Source organism: Phoenix dactylifera, chromosome 8 (assembly GCF_009389715.1).
Source record: "Phoenix dactylifera cultivar Barhee BC4 chromosome 8, palm_55x_up_171113_PBpolish2nd_filt_p, whole genome shotgun sequence".
In the NCBI taxonomy this organism is placed as follows: Eukaryota; Viridiplantae; Streptophyta; class Magnoliopsida; order Arecales; family Arecaceae; genus Phoenix; species Phoenix dactylifera.
The window spans coordinates 10,369,500-10,373,045 of record NC_052399.1 but is presented as its reverse complement, the minus strand read 5'-3'; the positions used below and the strand labels follow the sequence as shown (position 1 = coordinate 10,373,045).

Genomic DNA, 3,546 nt, shown 5'->3' with positions numbered 1-3,546 from the left:
ACTTTGTCAATAGCTCCTGCAGTTGTTCCTTTAGCTCCCTTAACACAACTAGAGCCATATGGTATAGGGCCTTAGAAATTGGTCCGATGCTAGAGGTCAAGTCAATGGAGAACCTAATCTCTTTATTAGAAGGTAGTCCCGACAAATCTTTTGGAAAGATATTAGAAAATTTCTTCATAATAGGAATATGCTCTAGCTTGAGAACTTTCACTGGGTGCCCATTACTACGACTAATACTCTTTCGCTACCTTTTTGAAGGAGTCACTTGGCTTGTATGGCTGAGACCATTTTTGGTGGAGAAAACATCCTATTATCACTAAAACTAAACTCTGGTTGGCCAAAAATTTGAAACTTCACTATTTTTTTTTTTGCTGAAAACGGGTTCTCATACAGTACGTGTACGAATACACCCAATAAAATCAAAAAACACTAGCTCACGGAGAGCCAGTGGCAACTCTCCCTCCCCAAACCAAAAGGTGTACCCTGAATGATGAGCCGCGAAGGCAGCCACCCAGTCAGCTGCCCCATTGGCTTTTCTGAATACATGCTTGGCCTGGATGGCCACCCCAACCCCACACATCATCCCAATATCCCGAACCAAGGGGTGGTCTAAGCCCTCACCCCTCAGCCCCGCCCGGATCCAGCTGATGACTGTAGCCGAGTCGCCCTCCAAGACAATCGATCCAGCCTGCAGTACCTGCCTCGCACATCGAATACCTGCCCAGGCAGCTCGTAGCTCTGCCCCGGGAACTGATGTGCCGAACAACTGACAGCCACCTGCTGCCACCACTCTGGAGTGCGGGTCCCGTATCACAAAACCCGCACCACCTCGCGAACCTCCATCCAGGACCGATCCGTCGAAGTTGACCTTGAGGAAACTCGGGGGTGGGGGCTCCCAGGTGAAGAACACCAGCTGAGGAGCTGCCGAAGCAGGAAAGGAACCCCAGGTGTCCCGAGCTGTCAGAGGTCTATCTGAAGAGGGGCTGAACTCCAATGCCTGTACTCGCGCGAGCTCTGCAACGAACCTCGGTGACACCCTGCGCTCACCAAGGGTGCAGGCGTTCCTCGCCAGCCAGATCTGATGTGCTGTGCAGGTCGCTCGAATATCCTCCTGACATATCTGCGGCCGGGCCAGCCACTGCTGCATCATCCGTAAAAACTGAAGCCTCCCACACCAAACCCCCTGCGGGAACCCTGCCCACAACCACGCCGACCTCGCCCACGTACACTGGAAGAGCACGTGGTCGACCGACTCCTCCACGCTGCATGTCCCGCACTCCGCAGGGATCCCCCAACCGTGCCTACTCAGCACTGCCCTCGTCGGAAGGCGATCCCATGCCACCTTCCAAAGGAAGAGTGCCGCCCTCGGGTGAAGCCCGGACCTCCAGATCCAAGTGTAATCCTGGCCCGACTCATGCTCCTGCTGGATAACCCTGGCAAGGTCTCCCAGTCTGACACTGGACCGGCAAGAGGTACCCCAAACCCTGACATCAGCCCCCCCACAACCTGGCACTGGAAGGGACCGGATCCTCTCAGCTAGGTGTCCTCCGAACAACTGTCGCAGCCTATCATCATCCCATGCTGAGTCTCCTGGGGCAAGAAGATCGAAGACCCGCAATCCCTCCACTGCCTCAACATCGATCATGGTCGGCCAACACCTCAGTGGGATGGTGTCCACCCATGGGTCCGCAGTCACATCAATACTCCGCCCATCGCCAATCAGCCACCTGGTGTTCGCCGACACCAACGGCAAGTACCTCCCAATCTCACGCCACATGAAGGAGACTCGCCGCCTTCTCCATGCCGCCTCTGAGACCTCACGGCCATATCTGGCCGCCATCACCTAACTCCACAGCCCGTGTGGCTCTAGCAGGAAACGAGCTGCATGCCGAGCAATGAGAACCTCGCGCCGCTCCAGTAGGGACTGCACTCCGAGACCGCCCATGCTAGTGGGCCGGCAGACATGCTCCCAAGCCACCAAGTGCACTCCGCGGCCTCCACCGTAAGACCCCCACAGGAAACATCGCAGCAGTCGCTCGACCCTTAGCAGGGTCGTCTTCGGAACCACGGTGTTGGCCATGAGGTATACTGGCATGGACCCCAACACCAATCTGATCAAGGTCAGTCTCCCCATCATGGACAGGGAAGCCGCTCTCCATCCCTCCAACCTGCTCTCCACCCGCTGCACCAGGTGGGAGCACTCTGCCACTCGCAGTCTGCGGCCTGTGATCGGAACACCCAGGTAGGTCAGTGGCTCCTCCTGCTCCGATATCTGCAGAATCCCTCTGATCTCCTGTCTAACCCTGCTCTCCATGCTCGGGCTGAAGTGGACCGCTGACTTCTGGAAGTTAACTCTCTGACCCGACGCCACGCAGTAGTCCGCCACCACCCGCCGGAGGACTCGTGCATCAGAAACCCGCGCCCTGGCCAAAAGAAGACAATCGTCAGCGAAAAGTAAATGGGACAAAGGACTAGCCCCTGGGGCAGGGACGTAGGCCTCCAACTCCCTGCGGGCACACACCCTATGCAAATCACGAGACAAAATGTCAGCACACAGGATAAACAAATAAGAAGAAAGAGGACATCCCTGGCGCAGCCCCATGGTGGACTCAAAGAAAGGTGAAGGTGTGCCGTTGACCAAGATAGAAAACTTTGGCCCCCTGACACACCCCATGACCTAGCCAACCCACTGCCTGTGGAAACCGTACGCCTCGAGTGCCTGCTGAAGAAAACTCCATCTGATCCTGTCATAAGCTCTCTCCATATCCAGCTTGATAGCCATCAAGCAACGTCGCTTCGATGCTCGCTGCAGGTCCCACATCATCTCCTGAGCCAGCAAAACACTATGGGAGATGTTTCTGCCAGCTATAAACGCCCCCTGTTCCTGACTGATGATGCCAGGCAATAGAGGCTTCATCCTTCGGACCATTATTCTGGCCACAACCTTATACAAGGTAGTGCACAGACTAATGGGTCTGAAATGGCCTGGCTCCACCGCCTCCTGACGCTTCGGAATGAGCGTGATGAAGGTGGCTTTCCAATCTTCAGGCATCCGCACCTGAGAGAAAAAGCACTGAATAGCCTCTACCACTGCTACCCGAATGATACCCCAGTACTGTCGGAAGAAGAACGGGGGGAATCCATCCGATCCCGGGGCCTTGTCTGGAGCCAAAGCCCAGACTGCCTCCTGAACCTCCTGTGCCGACACTGGTCGGACCAGGGCTGCATTCTCCGAATCCTCGACTCTCGCGTCCATCCGCATGGGATGGTCTCGGTCGCCGGAGACCTCATCCTCCGTCCATCTGTCACGGAAGAAGTCCAGCAGGGCCTGACTAATGGCAGGCTCCCCTTCCACCCGAAGTCCAGACCCATCTCGTAGCGAGTGTATCGTACTCTGCTGTCTCCGGATGATCGTGGTCCGGTGGAAGAAGCTAGTATTACGGTCCCCCTCACGTACCCACTGAACTCGAGATTTCTGTCGCCAGAAGATCTCGTGCTGCCGTAGTAGTGAGTGGTGGGTCGCTAGGAGCCCCCGAAGGTCGCCCA

At 56.1% G+C, this 3,546-nt stretch overlaps 1 protein-coding gene across 1 annotated transcript in view; it reads right to left on the bottom strand.

The window, feature by feature from the left end:
* Positions 1–1,840, bottom strand: part of LOC120111708 — a 2,456-nt gene extending 616 nt beyond the window's left edge. Inside the window, exon 1 of the mRNA XM_039129567.1 lies at positions 1,026–1,840. Within this exon, the coding sequence (XP_038985495.1) occupies positions 1,026–1,840 (815 nt within the window). The remainder of the gene's footprint in view (positions 1–1,025) is intronic.
* Between the last annotated feature and the right edge of the window lie 1,706 nt (positions 1,841–3,546).